Raw genomic sequence first — 14,765 nt, forward strand, 5'->3', positions numbered from 1 at the left:
GCCGCCTCGGTTCTGCTTACGGGGCGGGGCGGGCCGCGCTCCTCCTCCTCCGGGCAGTCCCCGCCCGCTCGTTCTCGGCTGAGCATGCCGCTGGATCACCGCCGCCTGCGGGGCCCGGAGGAGTCGCAGCCGCCGGAGCTGTGGGCCGCGGCCGGGGAGGTGCCGGCGGCGGGGGAGGAGGAGGAGGAGGAGAAGGCGGCGGTGGGGGGGGCGGATGCGGCGCCGCGGGACCCCTGCGCCCTGCCGCCGCTCTTCGCCCGGGCCGGGCTGCTAAGCCAGGCCGAGGGCTCGGCCTACGTCGAGCTGGGCGGCGGCACTAAGGTGCTGTGCGCCGCTTGGGGCCCGCGGGAGCCGGCCGAGCCCGCGGCGGCGGCGGGAGGGGGGCAGCTGCTCTGCGAGTTCCGCCGGGCGCCTTTCGCCGGGCGCGGGGCGCGGTGGCGGCCGGGTTCGGCGGCGGAGCGGGAGGCGGAGCGGGAGGCGGCGGCGGCGCTGCGGGAGGCGCTGGAACCGGCGGTGCGGCTGGCGCGGTACCCGCGGGCCCGCCTGGCCGTCAGCGCTCTGCTGCTGCAGGACGGCGGCTCCGCGCTGGCCGCCGCCATCAGCGCCGCCGCGCTGGCCCTGGCTGACGCCGGGGTGGAGATGTACGACCTGGCCGTGGGCTGCGCCCTGTCCCGGTCCCCCGGCCCCGCCGGGGCCTGGATGCTGCAGCCCGGGGAGCCCGAGGAGCGTCGCGCTGCCGCCCGCCTCACCGTAGCTCTGCTGCCCGCCCTCAACCAGGTGTCGGCGGTGCTGGGCGGCGGGCAGGGCGGCCCTCCCGACGCCTGGGCCCAGGCGCTGCGCCTTGGCCTCGACGGCTGCCACCGCCTCTACCCGGTGCTGCGGCAGAGCCTGCTGCGAGCCGCCCGCCGCCGCGACGCCACCGCCTGAGCGCCCGCCGGGCCCCAGCCCCCGGGGACGCCCGCGGCCTGCCTCAGCCACGCCGCACCGCCGCCGCGACGCCCCGGAGCTTGCCCGAGCGAGCCAGCCCGAGAGCTGCCGGAGACTCCCTGGAGCCAGCCCCTGGGCCTGCCCACACAGCCAGAGGCCCAAGAAACCTGCCCAAGGACGTTGGAGTCTGCATCCCACCCCACGCCTCCGGGGAGCCCCCAAAGCAGCCCCCACACTGCCTGAGGAGCCCCCACGCCACAGGAGCCCCCTCCTGAGAATCCCGCAGGACTCGAGCAGCGTCGCACGCTGCCAGAGCCCCCCAGCAACAGCCTCCGTGCTGCTAGACCCTGCCTGAGACCTCTCCAAGCAGCTGCCTGCACTGTGGGATCCAACACCCCAGCCTGGGGCAACCCCAGCACCAGAGCCGAGACCCTCACACTGAGCTGCTCACCACAACCATCCATGCAGGCAGGGGCCAGGCAGCACCGGGCAGGAACCACGTCATGGCACAGACTCTGCATCTCCTGCCCAGGCAGCGCTTCAGGGTGCCAGAGATGTCTTTTGTAATAAATCAGGTTTTTCTGGTGAGCCTCCTGCTTGTGTAGCTTTGCTGAGCCCTCTGCCAGTTGTGGGCAGAGGTGGAAGGATGCGTTCAGGGTGACTGGCTGCCAGGCATCGGGATCACCCCCCTTTATTCCCACTGTCCTTCCTTGAGGGGTGTGGAGGGAGCAGGGTGCTGCCTTGGGGTCTGGTCATGGATGGAGATGGAGAGGAGCAGGTCCTCTGTGCCCACCTGTACTGTGCCGCACTGGTAGGGAATGTTCTGGGTAAAGGTGGTGATTAATGTTTCCATTGAGAAATGGGGCAGAGCTGTGCTCCTTCTGCCTCTGGGTTGAGCTGTTGGGAAGGCAGCATCCTCAAAAACCCCCAAAGCCTAGGTCTGTGTCAGGCAGCACACAAAGTTGCAAAAATTACACGTGCGCTTCAGGTGGTTAAAAACTGCATCAGAGTAGAATAACCAAAGAAATACAAATTATTTTTCTTTCCAACACAATACACTCTTTTACCAGAGCAAATCAGAAATACAGAACAAGTTCCTATCAGCGAGAGAAGGACAACCTAGGAATGAGGGACACCAAACCAAGATGAAATGCTGGGGAGCACAGCCAGGGGGAGCCGTGACTTCCTTGGGCAAGGAGCCCGGGCAAAGCTGCTCAAGGGAGCCCTGCTGACTGCCAACGTGATCCGTGACCGAGAACGGCCAGCGGTGAACCAGTAAGGAATCCCATCGGGCAGCTGGGGGGACTGGGGAGCAATTGGGTTTGCACTGCCCCGCTGCTAGCCCTGCAGCCAGAGTTGGAGCTGGGCTCAGCACCATCCCTCCATCCCAAAATCCCCTGATAGCCCCTCAGCTCTCTGAGGGTGGTCCCTCCTTCCCATGGCATCATGGTGGGATGCCGAGCAGCTCCGAAAGCTTTCCTGGGATGTGCCTTCACCTGCTGAACCAATTCCCAGGGTGGGGCTGAAGCTTGGTGGCAGCGGGTGAGCTTACAGGGCACAGGAGGTTGGGATGTGACCTGTGCCGTAGGGGCTGGGAGCCCCGGGGTGCTTTCCCAGTGCCCCACAGCACCCTGCACGCAAGGCAGCTGGGATTTGGGATGCTCCTTTGGGATACAGTCCTTTTTTTTTTCTCTCCCCTGCCTCCCCCGGCCGTGTCTGCTTACCCCTAGGTCTGAAAACAGGAAGAAAAAGAAAACAAGCACACTCGAACACAAAAACTTCTCTCGCCACGGCTGGCTGGCATCTCACAGGGGTGGGACACGGGGCTGCCGGCGCCAGCGGCAGGGGATGGCCGTGCCGAGGGCAGGCCACCTCGCGTCCTGCGTGGCACTAGTTGGAAGCCTCAAAAGAAATACACAAGACAGAAAGGGCTGGCCATGCAGGGAGGCCATTGCATCCCAGTCTGTCTACTGGCTCCCCTCAGGGTCCGACATGTGGTTTTTCACCTGCAAGGAGAAGTGTACAGCGCGTCCATCCTCTGACGTGCCTGGGCAGCAGGATCAAACCCAGTGCCCTGCCTGGCATGGAGATGTCCCGGGGTCCCGCACCCAGCTGAGGATGAGGCTGAGGGAGCAGCAGCTTCAATAAAGGGTATTTCTACTCTGAGGATTTTTTTTGCAGCCTGTGCTGCTGGAGTAATGAACACCCAGGGGTTTGCTGCAGGGTTCTCGGGGCTGTCCTGGAGGCACAGGCACTCGTAGCCCTGGCACAGAGCCAGGATGCCTCGGGGAACCCCACTGGAGTGGCATCCCTCCACCAGGACCCACAAAGGCATCAAGCGGGGATGAATTTTAGGAAAGCAGAGCCCGGCGCAGGATCTGGCCCTCCTCTTACCGCCTCCTCCGTGTCTGTGCTCTCCTCGGCGCTGTCGATGTTGCGCAGGTTGCTATGCCCATCAGATCCCATCCCCTCCTTCCCCCGCGGCTCCCTTGAACCCTCTCCTGCTGGGGACGGCGACTCTGCCCCCATCTCTACCCTCTTCTTCTCGCTCTCCTTGGACCCTGCAAGGACAGAGACAGCAGAAATTTGGAGTACCTGTGTGAACAGCCCTGTCCTCGCAGGGTCCCTTTGCGTTAAAGGGCCAGACTCTGCCCTGCCAGCCCGGGGAGGGGGGAGGACGCAGGGAATTTGCCCAGGTCTGGATGCCCAGCCCTTCCTGGGCACACGGGGAGGGATCCCTTACACCCGCATCGGGGTCCAGGCTCGCACACACCCACAGGCTGCCTGTCCCCTCACCTGCGAGACGCTCTCTCCGCTGGTCCATGCGGTCCAGGCTCTCCAGCAGACTGTCCACCTGCGCCTTGATCTGGCTCAGCTCGCCCTTGATGGAGTGCAGCTCTTCGGCCCGCACTGCGGGGAGAGGAGCCGTGAGGATCCCTCCCTGCCCTACAGCCTGCCTGGAGCCAGGGGAACACACTGTTCTGCCAGAGGATCCTCCCCTCTGGGCATCCCTGGGAAACAGGGACAGGTCCAGGGGACAGCCACCAGCCTAGCACAAGCTAGGCTGTGTCTGCTGGAGCTGGGGACTCATAGCAATGGGGTCAGCACCAAGCAGGACTTTTGGGCACCAGCACTGCCCTAATGCAGGGCCAAGCCTCCTCTTCCTCTCAGCCCCATCACACTTACACTTTGTCCGTCCCGTCGGGGAGCTGGTGCTGCTCCTCGCCCCGGGCTGGGGGCTCAGGCTGCTTTTGCCTCCTGCTCCCACATGAGTTCGTCTGGCCTTGACTGGGATGCGGTTAATGAGGGGGGGAATCTTCTGGTACTCATACACCCTGCAAGGGTACAAGAACACGGTGGCATGAGCACAACCTCGGAGGTGCAGCAGCAGCCCCTGCCAGCCAAGACAGCATCTCTGAGGGTCCCTCTGCAGTGACGGACCTGCAACCTGGGCAGTGCCCAGCCCACACGCTGTCTGTGCCCCATGAATCCCAGCCCCCAGGGGAAGCTGTGGCATATGTGCCCCTTGAAGTGGGCAATGCAACTGAGCCTCTCCCGGAGGCGAGGGGACAGATGCCCAGGGACACGCTGCTTTCTGCCTTCAGCAGAGGCGTCCTCAGCCCACCCCGCTCCCGGGACATTGCACTCACCTGTACGGGAAGTCGTCCCTGTAGAGATCGTAGTCCAGCTCGCAGTTACTGCTGCAGGGGGAGAGAGGAGAACAAGTGACCTGCTCTGGGGGGGCCATGGATGCCATGGAGCAGCCACAGCTGGGCACAGCAGGGCACCCAGCCAGCCTCCATCCCCATCCCTGGGGAGTGGGAGGCATGCCGGAGGGTACCACGCAAGCTGCAGCGTCCTGCGGGAGGTGGCTGTACCCTGGCAGGGGCTTGCCTCGGAGCCAAGCAAAGGTGTTGAGGGGGATGGAGAGAGCCCCCGGGGCAGCATCAGCAGGCTCTGCTCTTGGGAAGCTGCATTCATAGCGCCCTGATGTTAAATTTCATGGTCCCTGGCTCTGCACACACGCTGCTGGCTCGCTCGGCTCCAAATTAAGAAGCGATCTGTCAACGGATCGCCTCCAATGCGGGCAGCCGACGTGCCGGTAATAAATCATGTGCTGTGGACCAGGAGCAGGGGGGAGGAGGAGGAGGAGGAGGAGGAGGAGGAGGAGGAGGAGGAAAGATGCTGAAGCTCATTTTGCTGTTTCAGCTCTTGCAGAGTCAGGGAGCATAGGATTAAGCCTAACATAAGGGGAGACAAAGCCGTGCTCAGAGCATTGCTGGGACCAGGGAGCCTTCCGCAGGCATGCTGCCAGGAATGGGGGAACCAGGACAAGGTCCCCCAGGGCTCCAGATTTTGCTGCAGATGAGCCTGTCATTGTGGGACCGATCCTGGAGATAGGGGAGAGCTGGAGGTCTGCTGTGGGGCCTAATGGGCAACCCAGATTGCCCTGCCTGAGACACCAAGCCTAAGCCAGGCTTGCCCAGCCCAGAAGGCAGCTCAGCCTGTCACGGGGCAAAAGCACCCCCAGCCCTGCTGTCACCCTGCCTTATTCAAGAATAATACACACAGGGTGCAGCCTGCAAGTGCCAGCCTTCCTGGCAAGGTCGAGCTGGCAGCCCCAGGGTGCCAGGACCTGCCTGCTCCTGTTCTTTACACCTGGGGACATTTTGGGAGCTTTTAGTCCAGCCTCGATGCCTTCCAAGTTTGCATTGCTGTGATGGGGATGGTGAGTCCTTTGCATCCCCCACCTCCTGCCTGGCACCCAGGGAGGAAGGTCACAACCTGCCTTGGGGAAGAGGGTAATGGGCAGCCAGAGGAGAGTCCCAGCTCACACACGGGGCACAAGGAATGATGGCTACTGCTGCCCGGAGCCACTGCTGAGAGGGACGGGGATGCCACAGGCACCTCGCACGATGGAAGCACCAGTGGCTCCACAGGAGACCTGGTCTTGGGGTCTGGCACCCAGCTAGGGACACAGCAAGGGCTTTCCCGGCTCAGCTCTTTGCCCAGAACATCCCTCAGGAAGAGCAAAAGCGTCATCTGCCACGCTCCGGCGGCCCAAGGGGGCCGGCAGTCCCTGCCCTGCCAGCGCTGCATCCCTCCGACACCATGGCAACAGGCAGAGCAATTAGTTCAATCAGGGTGTTCGCAAAAAGCTCTCCAACGAGACAGACGGAGCCAGCTCCGATCCCCTCCTTGCCACACATCTGCTGAGCTGGAGAGCCAAAAGCACGCAGGGATGGGGACCTGCTTTTCTGTCACCATCGGTGCCACCATCACCATCATCTACTGCCACTCTCAGGCCCAATGTCACCCCTCTTTGCCTCTGCAGGAGTGCCTGTCCCCCAAGGAACATCATTTAAAGGCCAGAACTGCAACCAACATCGACATGGCATGGAGAGCACAAGGCTCTGCTCTTCTCCCAGCACCTTCAGATGGGGAAGGAGGATCTCCACACCCACCCCGGGTGGGACCCAGTGAGGCCTCCAGCCACCACTGGTGTGGCCAAGTGATGCTCCAAGGGCCCCACTGAGATGGGGCAGGGACGTTGAATGGACCCATGTCTGCCACTGCGGGCAGGTAGATGGAATAGTTGGGAGGTAAGCAATGGAGAGAAAGGGGAGGAGGAAGAGCCAGGCATGGGACAGTCCCCATGAGATGGGTCCCCCCCGGCACAGCTCCCGCCCCACGTGCCAGCACTCACTGGTACAGGCTGCTGCTGTGCTGCCGCTTCTGGCCCAGCCGGGCCCGGCTTGGCTTGGGTTCCCTGGCCATATCCAAATCTGAGGGGAGAGAGAGAAGGGGAATGAGCAGTGGGATGGAAAAGGGATGCCAAGACCCTGCCCCACACAGACGTATCTTCACCACCGGCTTCCCAGGAGCTCCACGCTCCTCTCCCAGCTGGAGATGTCCCACGCCAGAGCATCCACAGGATGAGCCTGAAGCTGGCAGCTCACTCTAGATTTAAGTTTTCGAGGAAGGGCAGCAGCAACCCAGGGTTGTGTCAGGACATGGCGTGGCTCTGTCTGTCCCTGCAGCAGCGTCTTCCTGTGGGTGCCCCGTCCCCAGGAGCCCATGTCCAGACAAGGCCGCACAGGCTCCAATTAGGGTGGCAGAAAGCACCTCTGATGATGAGGGTAATTAACCCCCAGAGACATTTCCCACCACTGTGGTGAACTGCCTTCACTATAGCTTCTGCTGTGTGGTTGGGCCATTTTTCAGGGAGCCCCAGGCCAGCAGGACACCAGCGAGTGCTGCCCACCACGGACGGGTGCCAGGGATGGGGGAAGCCCCCGCACACAGCTGCTTCATGCTCCCAAAGGCTGCCGAGACACCTGTGATGCCGAGGTGTGGGGTGGAGACATCTCCGGACACACAGCTTGGCGATGCCACGTCACACCTCCCTGGCAACGCTCCTCACCCCCTCTTCAGGATTTCAGCCAATGTCCATATAAAAGTCAGCTTGAGTCTATTTTCTGAGTATACATTTGAGAGCCATTGACGCAATACTCTAATAACATCTCCATATAACATCTCCATATATTTAATTTTGTGATTTTGGGGGGCTCCAAAACCTCTCTGGCCCTTGGGGTAAGAGCCTGCGGGTGAGATGTTGAGGGCTCCCTCTTGCACGCTCTTCCTTGGCCATTAAGTGTGACCAGCTGTCCCGCAGGTGACATTGGATGCCACTGCACTGGGAAACACTGAACTAAAGCTTCCCAAGTCCTCTGGGAACACACCAGCTCATCGGAGAGGTCTAGACCTCCCCAGAAACATGGACACTGGCCACGGGTTCCCTCTAGCCCTGCATCTGCTGGAGCAAGGTCCTTCCATCCCTGCGGAGGAGGGGGCTTCTGACCAAGATCTGAGAGGAAGGAAACAGGCACTTGTTTGCTTTCCAGGCTGTCACCTTGTGTGATGAAGTCTGTGGGCTGGCTCTGATTTTGGGGTGAGCTGGGAAAACTGCTCCACTCATCTCGTGTGCACCAGGTAACACCGACACCCGTTTTCTGTGGGTGCAGCCAGCATCCCCAGGGACGGCCAAGCTCGCGGCTCGTGGCCAGAGCCCACTGCTGACATCCCTCCCTCCAGCCCATCGCACCCACCCGGCAAAACACCCTCTCCCCTCCCTGCCAGTGGGACGGAGCCCTCAGCACCCCAGCTGTGGCCAGTCACCCGGTCACAGGCCACCTGCACCGAGGAGACTGTCCTGCTGAGGCAAGGGACCCGGGCTAGCTGGGCACAATCACCCTGGGGCCACCGGCCGTGCGTCTGGGCTCCCTCCCCTGCAATGGCATCCCGGTACTGGGAGAACATCCCTGTCCTGGGGGTAACGGCATGGGGCCATCCCGGTACTGGGAGGATGTCCCCGACGTAGGGGTAATGATACGGGGAGGACCAGGTATCCCAGCGCCGGGAGGACATCCCAGCCCTGGGAAGGGACTGGTACCGGGGTGGGGGACGGCTCGGTACCGGGAGGACATGCGTGTCCGGGGGGAGGGACCGGTCCAAAGGGGCGGGGGGGATCCCGGCACCGGGAGGCGGCCCTGCCCGGGGCGGGGGGGACGTACGTGCACCAGAAGGCTGGCTGCGGGGAGGAGGGGAACCCCTGCCCGGGCTGGGCTGCCGGTGCCGGGCAAGCATCCCGGTACCGGAGCATCTACGGGGGGAGGGCTGCGGGAAGAGGGGCCGTTCCCGGGGAGGGGCACCCGGCGGGGTGGGGGGCCGGAGGGCCGGGTCCGTGTCGGTACTCACATCTCCAGCCCGCGTCCCCGCTGCCGAAGAGCGTCATCCCCCCGTAGCCCCGGCGGCCCCGGCCCCGCAGCCCCCGCAGCCCCCGCAGCCCCGCTCCGGCCCCAGCGCGCCGCCACCGGGCCCTACCACCGCCGGCCGGGGAGGGGGGACCGCGGGCCGCACCACCGCGGCGATGGGGGGTGGAGGGAGACGGGGCGGGTGTCGGCCCCGCCCCGCCCCGCCCGCGCCCCTCCCCAGGCGCAGCGCTGCCCGGTGGCCCCGCTGCTGCCTGTCCCTGCCGCCTCTGCTGCCCTCGAGGCTGCCGCTGTACGGACATAGCGACTGCGCTGGACCATCCTCATCCTCCCTCCTCATCTTCCCTCCTCATCCTCCATCCTCATCCTCCATCCTCATCCTCTATCCTCATCCTCCCCGGGCTCCTGCCCCCAGCTCCTGCCCCCAGTCCCCTCCGACCTGTGGGACCCTGCCCTCCTGGCCCACGGCTTGGTTGCACCCCGGCTTTGCCCAGGTGGCCCCGGAGCTGCGAGCCCAGCTTTGCCCTCCCTCTACAGAGCCAGGGCACAAACAACTGGCACGCATCGCTCTGGCCGGGGATATTTTACCTTCCAGCCCAGCCCACTCCCAGCTGGGAAGGGAGGAGGGCAGCCGAGGGGAGTGACTCCCCGGTGTGTCCCCTCCAGAGGCACCCACTGACACCTGTCAGCACTGGGGGCACAGGCCTGTGCCCAGCACATGGAGTGCCGCAGCTTGGAGCCATCCTGGGGATGGAAGAAGCAGCTCTTGGGTAATGCCACCCCTCCAAAACACCCCCAGGGTGTGGGAGACAGGAGCTCAGCCAGGAGCCGGGCTGGTGCCAGCTCCTCCAACCCCAGCAGCCACTCCAGGGATGGAGCCGGAGGTACCGCTCCGTGCAGGCAGGATGCAGACCACAGCAGAGGGAGACTCTGATGGGTCTGGGGGAGGAAAAGGAGACAAACAGCTCTTCCCAAGGGAGGGAGGGTCTTTATTAACCACCCAGCAGACGATGAGGACCTGGGTGATGATGAAGGACTGGGATGGTGAGAAACCCACAGTGCCAGGCTGGGGGATTCCCACCCAGGTCAGGACAATGGCTCAGAGCTGAGCCCAGCCCTCACCCTGAGCCATGACAAGGCCTGTGCCCCCCAGAAGCCCCCCTTGGCCCCTCATCGCATCAGGACTGTGGTCTGGACACAGCCAGGCTGCCAGTTTAGCAGGAGGATGGTGTTGGACCTGGCTGTTGTGGGGGCATCTCCCTGCCCTGGGGGCTGTTGCAGCATGAGGGGCAGAAGAAGGTGCTGTCTCAGGGATGTTGATGGAGAGCACACGCCCTTCTCATCAGGTCTCAGCACCATGGGTCCCCTCAACACCCCATCCCCTGCACAGGATAGCCGTGAGGGGTCCTCCTGAGCCATGGTCCAGGCTTGGCACAGCACCGGGGTCCTCCAGAGCCACAGGCTCGGCACAGCAGCCAGCGCTGGCCGTGCCTGGGGCTGCCGGCTCAGGGGTCCCGCTGCCACAGGGAGATGTGCTCCTGGGCTGTGACAGCATGCAGTCAGTGCCTCCCCCGCCCAGGGGTCTGGGCAGGGCTGGCAGCAAGGCGCAGGGCCAGCAGAGCCCAGGGTTGGCACCATCACAGCTTGGCACCCCCAGGAAGGTGTGGGAATTCTCCCAGTGCTCACTCACCGAACTGGCAGATGTACCGGTTTCGGGTCTTGCAGCGCTGGTCATTCCAGTTGAAGGCGGCTGACGCTTGCATCTCCACGCAGTTCCCAAACCTGTGACCCGGCGGGAGGGTGGTGAAACCGCCCAGCGCAGTGGCACAGCGGTGACACTGCACAAAGGTTGGGTGTCCTCCGGATTCAGCGGGCACTTACCCCTGGTTGTCTGGCTGCCCAAAAGCAAAGCTGGTGAAGGAGGACAGCTCGCCCACATCCCAGCGGAAGGCAGCCTTGGACGTCTTGTAGGTGAGACCTGGAGGGGCGTGAAGCGGGGTGGCACATCCACCTGGCACCACCTTGGGCACCCCGCACTCTGCCCACCACTGTCACTCACCAATCCAGAAGTTCCCTGTCTCAAAATCGGTGTCCATCACCCTGTTACCAGTCTCCAAGCGGCTGAGGTAGAAAGCCAGGATATCCTGGACCTTCTGGTTTCTGATCTGAGCCAGCATTGCCCCTTTCTCCTGGGGGGAAGGGAGTGAGTCAGCCCAAAACACACATGGCCCAGACCCACAGCGGGCAGCAGAGAGATGGGCTGTGAGCATGGGTGGCATTTTTCAGGTGCAAAGGGATGCCCAGAGCATCCCAGTGGCTCACCTGGCACTTTATTTTGGCTCCATAGTAGGTGTCGGCCTCGGGGGACACCATGAAGCAGTCACCGTCTATCCTCACATCGCAGGTGTGGAAAGGGAATTGAATCTTCGCTGGGGGCACAGACAGGTGCAGGTGGGTCCTCGTGCCAGCAGAGCTGGGCCTGCCGGAGGATCCTTAGCCCTGCTCCGGGGGTCCCTGCCTGCAGATCCCTGCTGCCACCCAAAGCAGCGCAGACTCACTGCCGCACTCGGCTCCGCCGTAGCCCACGTCGCAGAGGCAGGAGCATTCCTCCTTCCTGAATTTCCCGTGGAGGCACTGCCCACTGCACCTCACTGGGGGCGAGGCGCTGTGTCAGCTGGCAGGGGGGCTCAGCAGCCCCTGCCTGCCTCCGCTGAGCTCGCGCTGGGCATCAGGGCGCTGCACCGAGCTGCCCACGCTGCAGCGGCCGTGCGTCGCACCAGCCACGCACGTGTGGCTCTCCGGAGGCAGGAGGAGGCAGGGGCGGTGCAGGTGCCCCTCTCACCTTGGCAGTACCTGCCCGTGTAGCCGGGGGGACAGGCGCACTGGCAGCTGCTCATGTTGAGGCGCCCGCTGTTCCTGCAGCTCATGCGACAGGGGTTCCTAGGCACCTCTGGGCACAGCAGAGAGGCAGCGTTGGGCGTCGAGGGCTGCGGCATGGCCGAGCGCCCCGCAGGGGCCGGGGGGACCGCGAGGACTCACCGCAGAGCCCGCCACTGTGGTCCCAGGACTTGAAGCAGCCGGAGAGGCCGGCGGTGCAGAGGGAGCACCAGGGCCCCTGCTTGTAGGGCAGGACGGGCGTCCCCGCCACCTCCCAGTTGCCCCTGTCGCCGCAGGCAGCTGCCCAGTTGTGCCCCGCCCACACAGCCAAGCCACACCCCCTCACGTGGATAGGCCACGCCCACACGGCACAGCCCCGCCCACTTCCCTACCACACTCTCGCCCACATTTCCCCAGCCACGCCCACATCCCCGATACAGCCCCGCCCACAGCGCCCAGCCCCACTCACTTCCAGCACAATGGCCACGCCCACAGCCTCAAACCACACCCACTGCCAGCCCAAGGGGCCACCCCCTCACCAGGCTTCCCCATAGGCCATCCCACACGCCCATCCGGACACACCCCCGTGGAGGCCCCACCCACACTGGGGGAGGGCTTCTCCCCACCCTGCCCACTGCACCCCAGGCCCCATTGACGCCCCGCCCACCCCTGCCGAGGCCCCGCCCCGGCAGCCCCTTACCCCGGGGAGTAGGCGCAGACGAAGGCCTCGCTGGGGCCACGGCCGCCGGTGCAGAGATGCCGCCCACAGCCCAGCCGCCCCGCCGTGGCCCACACCAGCTGTGAGAGAGCGTGTGTCACCCTCTGGGCCCCCCGTGCCCCCCCCCAACCCCCTGTGCCTCCCATGCCCACCTGGGTGTAATGGCGGCATGTGGCATTCCCGGCACAGCGTCCCGTCCCGTAGTCATAGTGTTGGCCCTCGGCGAACCAGCGCTCCAGCACGGCCCCGAAGCCCCCGGTGCCTGCCAGCAGCAGGGCCTCGCTCCAGCCCAGCTGCGGGGCCGGTGGCGGAGCGGGGCCCTCCAGGCAGCTGGCCGCCCGTGCCCCTGCCAGCCGCCCCAGCTCCTCGCTCCATTCCTGCGGGGATGCACTTGGCATCGCGAGACGTCGCGGGTCCCCGAGTCAGCCCTGATGAGGGGGCTGCTGAGGACAGGGGGGGTTTGGGACCATCAAAGGGGTCAGTCTGGGGCATGGTTGGGGGACATCAGAGTATTGACATGGGGAATGCTGCAAGGGACCCCAGGGGACCAGCCCCGCTCTTGGTGTGTGCAGGGGTGGGGTAATAGGGGGACATCGAGGGCCATCACAGGACATGGGGGACACCTCAGGGGACCAGTATTGCCCTTGGTTTGTGCAGCTGTGAGGTGGTTGGGGGATATCAAGGGTCATCATGGGATGCTCTTGGTGTGTGCAGGGGTGCAGTGATCAGGGGACATTGAGGGCCATCACAGGACATGAAGGACCCCGCATGGAACCCCAAGGGATAAGCCTTGTCCTTGGTGTGCACAGGTGTGGGGTGATCAGGGGACACTGAGGGCCATCATGGGCCACGGAGTACCCCATGGGGGTCCCCAGGTGACCAGCCCTGTCCTTGGTGTGTGCTGGATCTGGCAGTGCCGGTGGCACGTCCTTCCTTGGGGGCCCCATGCCAGCCTGCCCTTTGGCTTCGTTAGCTTGTTAATGAACTCCTCTGTGGCACCCATGGGCTGCTCCTCTCCCTGGGCATGGAGTGGGAAGTGCATAGGATACCCAAGGTGGGGGACAACCCATGTGGGGGCTCACCAGCTTCTGCATGTTGGCAGCAGGAGGCTGCACTTTGCTCCTCAGCTTGTTGTGCAGTGAGAGCACCAGGAAAGTCTCCTTCATGCTGAGAGCTGGGAGGGGAACAGCAGGGGCTGGTGCTGGGGCCAAGGGGGCTGTGGGGTCTAAGTGCCTTCCCCGTATCCCTGGCTGCAGATGGACCCTTTGGGGGGGCCGTGGCCGCTCCCACAGCCCTCCCTTCAGTCCGGCCGCAGCCGGGGATACAGGGAAGGCACCCGGGTCTCCATGGAGACTCGAGGGGAGAGAAGAAAGCGCTTTTGGGCTGGGAGCACAAAGGGGCCAGGGGCCAGGGGGGGTCCAGCCTGCTGAGCCCCCGTCTCGCACGGGTGGGCTGAGACTGCCAGGAATGTACCCACACCTCCCCCTGCCTCTGTTCTGCCAGCACCCAGACCCCGCCAGGCTCGACCCATCACTAGTCCCTATCACCAGCCCCATCCCATCACCAGCCCCAGAGCCCCTCCAGCCCCATCCCATCCCCAGTTCCAGCCCCAGACCCCCCTCAGCTCCATCCCATGCCCAGCCTCAGCCCCCTCATCCCCATCCCCTCACCAGCTCTGTCCCATTGCCCCCCCCCTCCCCATCCCCATCCCATTCTATTCCATCACCCATCGAGACCCCTGTTGCCATCCCTGGGTGCCCCTCACCCTGCCCACCTGTCCTGGCCTCAGGGGATGTTGCTCAGGGTGCACCCACCCCCTCTCAAACCAGCTTCCCCCCAGCCCTCTCCTGATTACCTCCCGGAGCCAGCACGGACAACTTCTCTGGAGCACGCGACCCCGTCTCACCCACCCTCCATGCCAGGAGGTTGCAAACCAGCAGCACCAGGAGCTTCATGAAGGTGCCTGGGGTGGGGGGGCACCAGACCCCCATGGCTCCGGAGGGAAGATTCAGGAGAGACCAGCAGCCCCACAACAGCCCTGGCGTCGGGGCGAGCTCGGCCGCGCGCTTCTGCGCGCTTGTGTGTGCTTGTGTGTGTGTGTGTGTCTGGTTGCAGGATTTGCTCCTATTCAGGACTCCAGACAGGCACCGCTGCTCGGCTCGAACAAAAGCTTGACGGGTGAGTAATAGCTCTGTCAAAACAGTTGCTCGCTGGCGCGAACACGGCAGACAACTCCCGGGACCCTGGGCTGCAGCCCCACTGGGATGCCCCACAGCGGGGTCAGCCCCCCACGCTCTGCCCCAGCCCCGCCGCCGAGCTGGGGTCAGGAGGGGAAGGCAGGCAGGAGCATGGGTCCCCAACTGCACCCACTTTGGGGCACTGGCAGATTAGATGCCAAGGGGCTGGGGGCAACTACAGGGGCCCCTGCTGCCAGCCTTCCTCCTGCCCCATGAATTAAACATGCCGGGGAG

General features: G+C 64.4%; 3 protein-coding genes across 5 annotated transcripts; 1 reads left to right on the forward strand and 2 right to left on the reverse strand.

Annotated features, from left to right (window-relative positions):
* The first annotated feature begins 4 nt into the window (after positions 1 to 4).
* On the forward strand, positions 5 to 3,309 carry EXOSC6 (exosome component 6). 3 transcript variants are annotated; one of them, XM_074913703.1, is made up of 3 exons: positions 5 to 1,511; positions 1,998 to 2,202; positions 2,912 to 3,309. In XM_074913703.1, exon 1 carries the CDS (start codon positions 85 to 87, stop codon positions 925 to 927), a length of 843 nt encoding a protein of 280 aa, XP_074769804.1. In that variant the 5' UTR covers positions 5 to 84; the 3' UTR covers positions 928 to 1,511; positions 1,998 to 2,202; positions 2,912 to 3,309. The 3 variants fall into 3 exon arrangements, with proteins under 3 accessions (XP_074769804.1, XP_074769803.1, XP_074769802.1); XM_074913702.1 differs by lacking the exon at positions 2,912 to 3,309 and adding an exon at positions 2,658 to 2,752; XM_074913701.1 differs by lacking the exon at positions 2,912 to 3,309 and having other exon boundaries at positions 1,998 to 2,510.
* On the reverse strand, positions 2,638 to 8,753 carry LOC141963956 (RNA-binding Raly-like protein). Its single transcript, XM_074913704.1, has 7 exons — positions 8,686 to 8,753; positions 6,635 to 6,713; positions 4,578 to 4,628; positions 4,114 to 4,262; positions 3,724 to 3,837; positions 3,322 to 3,488; positions 2,638 to 2,933 (listed from the first exon to the last, which is right to left on the reverse strand). The coding sequence occupies exons 1-7, from the start codon at positions 8,720 to 8,722 to the stop codon at positions 2,895 to 2,897; spliced, it is 636 nt and encodes a 211-aa protein (XP_074769805.1). The 5' UTR covers positions 8,723 to 8,753; the 3' UTR covers positions 2,638 to 2,894.
* A 1,451-nt stretch (positions 8,754 to 10,204) lies between these two features.
* LOC141963922 (C-type lectin domain family 18 member A-like) lies at positions 10,205 to 14,285 on the reverse strand. Its single transcript, XM_074913657.1, is given in 13 exon segments — positions 10,205 to 10,242; positions 10,390 to 10,481; positions 10,581 to 10,677; positions 10,759 to 10,888; positions 11,022 to 11,128; positions 11,258 to 11,350; positions 11,542 to 11,649; positions 11,739 to 11,860; positions 12,277 to 12,374; positions 12,447 to 12,671; positions 13,377 to 13,517; positions 13,519 to 13,790; positions 14,150 to 14,285. Coding segments are annotated over 13 exon segments (1,659 nt in total).
* Positions 14,286 to 14,765: the final 480 nt, after the last annotated feature.

Source organism: Athene noctua, chromosome 9, assembly GCF_965140245.1.
Source record: "Athene noctua chromosome 9, bAthNoc1.hap1.1, whole genome shotgun sequence".
NCBI classification, from domain to species: domain Eukaryota; kingdom Metazoa; phylum Chordata; class Aves; order Strigiformes; family Strigidae; genus Athene; species Athene noctua.

Bases quoted from the DNA above. Each gene is read 5' to 3' on its own strand.
- LOC141963956 (XM_074913704.1), bottom strand. From the start codon at position 8,722: ATGACGCTCTTCGGCAGCGGGGACGCGGGCTGGAGAT. The intron at 4,263-4,577 runs GTGAGTGCAATG...GTACCCTTGCAG, and splicing joins AGGGACGACTTCCCGTACAG to GGTGTATGAGTACCAGAAGA. The intron at 2,934-3,321 runs GTAAGAGGAGGG...TTCTCCTTGCAG, and splicing joins GCACAGACACGGAGGAGGCG to GTGAAAAACCACATGTCGGA.
- EXOSC6 (XM_074913703.1), top strand. From the start codon at position 85: ATGCCGCTGGATCACCGCCGCCTGCGGGGCCCGGAGGAGTCGCAGCCG.